The sequence below is a fragment of the Tubulanus polymorphus genome, chromosome 7 (genome assembly GCF_964204645.1).
Source record: "Tubulanus polymorphus chromosome 7, tnTubPoly1.2, whole genome shotgun sequence".
NCBI classification, from domain to species: Eukaryota; Metazoa; Nemertea; class Palaeonemertea; order Tubulaniformes; family Tubulanidae; genus Tubulanus; species Tubulanus polymorphus.
Window position 1 is genome coordinate 10234806 of NC_134031.1, and position 3501 is coordinate 10238306.

A 3501-nucleotide genomic window follows, 5' to 3' on the forward strand; every position below is an offset into this window, starting at 1 on the left:
CCCCTTGACCTCGCGAGTCGTTGGAGTCGTTACTAGCCGACCAGAATCCGGTCGTACCAATCACAGCGCTTTAAGCAAACGATATTATAGGCTTCTGTTGATTTTCCCGTTAAATGGACCAATCAACGTACAAGGAGGTATTTCAACCAGTAATGAAATCACGCGTCGTGAGGCCAGGGGGTGGTGGAAACGAGTTCGGGGTGCGATACCAGACCCCTGGCATGCGAGGATGAAAGATATGTGACTTGTCCATAAGACCACTTTTTAAACAACCGCTTCATAGAACTTTCTCAAAATAAATTTAATCAAAAATACATCTTTTTGAACCATACGCAAATTTATTCTGAAGCGTTTTGAGAATAGCGGATACTGGAGTACGCTTTCGCAGATAATTCTCCATGTAAATTGATGGCACGCGTATTCTATTTCTGAGACACCTACTTAAGATGGGGTTGGATAGCGAATTAAAACATGGGTAGTGTTAGTATGATGTATTACTAAGCCCAAACAGTCGCATGAATCCATGAAAAATTACAATCATATTCTTTTCAACGCGTAACGTGTATCATAGATATATTTGAATCTTCGAAATACATCATGAACAGACAACACATAAACCGTGCAGGACAGATACGTATAAAAATGATTCTAACATGTATGCTCTCAGAATTGAGTTAATAGCCAGTCATACAAAGCAGCGGCTTCTGGGGTTGATGTCGGTCTTGATTGTTGTCCCTGCCTCGTTATAAGATCACACATCGCTGAAAAGTCCGGATCACAGCCTCTCGATTCATTCGGCTTACTACAAAATTCCTCTCGAATTTGCGGAAGTAGTCCAGCGTCCACTGGAAATTTGTAGTCTATCGTGCCTGAAAATATTATTTCGTATTATCAAGAAGTGATAAAAACATCGTAAACTTAGAAACCTATGCTCATTTTTATACAGCGTATTTCGTACCGTAATATTCCGGCGAGAAGTATAATAGATCAGGTTTTCCGGGTGGAACATCCACATTTCGTTGAGGCCTGATGGCATGTGTATTCCACTCCTGCACGAAATCCTGAAGATCGGCATTTATCAAATCAAAAAAACAGTATCTTAAGGTTTGACTGAAAAATATTGGAGAAAGGGAAATTACTACGTGGATCACAAAAAATCGCCACGCGCTTTAAAGGCGGGTATTTAACCTACATGTGCACAACGTCCGCGGTAGATAGACTTCCATTTTCCTCCATATCTTTAAATACGTTCATCCAAAACTGAACAACTTCGTTTCGAAGACTTCGCCACCATCGTTCAATGCGCTTAAAACAAAGAAAAATAAAATAATTGGTGAGTTTTGAAGTATCTTAAGTTGGTTCTAGCGCAGAAATGGGGATTGTCCAAATCTACCCATATTAATGACACCACGAACCTGATTACTCGTAGATCTACCCACAAGAACGCACGTTTCGTCGTCATATTCTGCTCTAAAGGCCTTCTGAATCGCTGCAATTCTGCCATTTTCGGTTCCAGCGTCCATACGGATGCAGCGAGGAACTGCTGAATGATGATATAAAGATGACGGTCAGAGTATTATCTTAATCGACGATTGATAACAGATAATTTTTCCCAGGCATAATTTCGGCACATTGTGTATTTATATATGACAATTCTATCTACCTTCAATGTCCTGAACGAAATCTAAAAAGTACCACGCAACCACCTCTGGGTCATTATTAGTATTTCCAACTCTTAACCAAAGGATTCGTCGGGAAAATCTTTTAAATATAGACTGTGTTTATGAACATGTTCGACAAACCAAATTCTGAACTTATAGCAACTGCTGTTGATAGGTGGAAATAATATCTTTTAGGATATATCAATTATATATTATGTTTACCCATCTATACACCCATGAATCGGGAAACCAAAAGGCTTGAGCTTGTCATAACCATCGAGATGGACAAGATAATTGGGACCCTTGTTAAAGTAACGTCGTCGTCTTAAAACTCCATGGGTCCTATTCTGTACTCCTTCGAAGTCTAAATTCTGAAGGATATTGGAAACTAGAGACCTAGAAGTAAACAATCATATAACACATGAGTGAAGTGATCCAGATCTCATCTTAAAGGTCTTACATCAATCAAATACACATTTATACATATGCTGGCCGATTCGAAAGTTCTTTTTGTCAGGAGTAACAAAACTGACAATTCTTCAATTTGGCCAAAAAATATTTTTCGAGAAATTAAGTTTTTTTAGTTATGGCGTTTTGGTACTTTAGCGCCCTCATTTATCATGTCAGGAATTAACCGTGTAGGTAGCCACCCGATCATACATCTTACCTAGGGGCTCTTATTCCGTAGCGTTGACGGAGACGTTGTGACATAGCACGATATCCCATGCAACATCCGCTGCCAGCAAGCTCAACCTGTAATAATGCAGAGAACATAATCTTAAACCCAAAAGACATTTTCAATTTCTATCAGATATAAGCATCACTTCAAAAATTCGGATTACTTTCCTCGACTGCAGCGGTTACGTCATTGAGAACGTAATTGTTGTTTCTTTTCAAACCTAACCTATTCAATTGTCGTTTGAGGTGGCGTTCACTGAAAGTTTAAAATAAACAAGACGGTTTGTGAACTAAACTACTATATCACATCATTATAAGGAGTAATATTGAATAAAAATGGCGGTGCCCATACGTAGCTGCAGACAATTAAAATCTATTCTTAGACCATCTTGATGTAGGCCATGGAATTTATATATACGTACCTAATAGTTATTCCGAAGTTAGATAACATGGCAATCCTCATTTCTGCATTTGTGTACCCATCTGCAAAAAGCTTCCTAACAGTATCATCAACTAGAGGAATCTGTTAAGATCATCAACAAGATCAACAGCAAAATCGACCGTTGAGCAACTTGGTCTTTATTACGTAAAAGGATACAAGTCCGAACGGTGTCCATTATAATTAAGCGGTCGTGCACGAGTACGTATGCGTATGTACATAATTTGTATGTCAGCATCTGGAGTAGACACGTTTCCGGGGCGCCAAAACGAAAGTTCGTTTTGGCGGGGGCGCCAAAATGAAAGTTCGTTTTGGCGGGGGCGCCAAAACGGAATTTTCTTTGTTTTGGCGCGCCAAAACGAACTTTTAGAGAAATTTCGACGTTTTTCGTTGTTTTGGCGGGGGCGCCAAAACGAAAGTTCGTTTTGGCGGGGGCGCCAAAATGAAAGTTCGTTTTGGCGGGGGCGCCAAAACGGAATTTTCTTTGTTTTGGCGCGCCGAAACGAACTTTTAGAGAAATTTCGACGTTTTTCGTTGTTTTGGCGGGGGCGCCAAAACGAAAGTTCGTTTTGGCGGGGGCGCCAAAATGAAAGTTCGTTTTGGCGGGGGCGCCAAAACGGAATTTTCTTTGTTTTGGCGCGCCAAAACGAACTTTTAGAGAAATTTCGACGTTTTTCGTTGTTTTGGCGGGGGCGCCAAAACGAAAGTTCGTTTTGGCGGGGG

At 40.4% G+C, this 3501-nt stretch overlaps 1 protein-coding gene across 3 annotated transcripts; it reads right to left on the reverse strand.

Annotated features, from left to right (window-relative positions):
* Nucleotides 1–382: 382 nt before the first annotated feature.
* On the reverse strand, nt 383–3149 carry LOC141908901 (uncharacterized). Of its 3 annotated transcripts, none has more exons than XM_074799178.1 (10): nt 2938–3149; nt 2762–2836; nt 2507–2595; nt 2329–2413; nt 1884–2057; nt 1664–1761; nt 1416–1543; nt 1193–1305; nt 959–1110; nt 383–869 (listed from the first exon to the last, which is right to left on the reverse strand). In XM_074799178.1, exons 1-10 carry the CDS (start codon nt 2997–2999, stop codon nt 664–666), a joined length of 1182 nt encoding a protein of 393 aa, XP_074655279.1. In that variant the 5' UTR covers nt 3000–3149; the 3' UTR covers nt 383–663. The 3 variants fall into 3 exon arrangements, with proteins under 3 accessions (XP_074655279.1, XP_074655278.1, XP_074655280.1); XM_074799177.1 differs by having other exon boundaries at nt 2762–2852; XM_074799179.1 differs by having other exon boundaries at nt 2329–2414; nt 2504–2595; nt 2762–2852.
* Nucleotides 3150–3501: the final 352 nt, after the last annotated feature.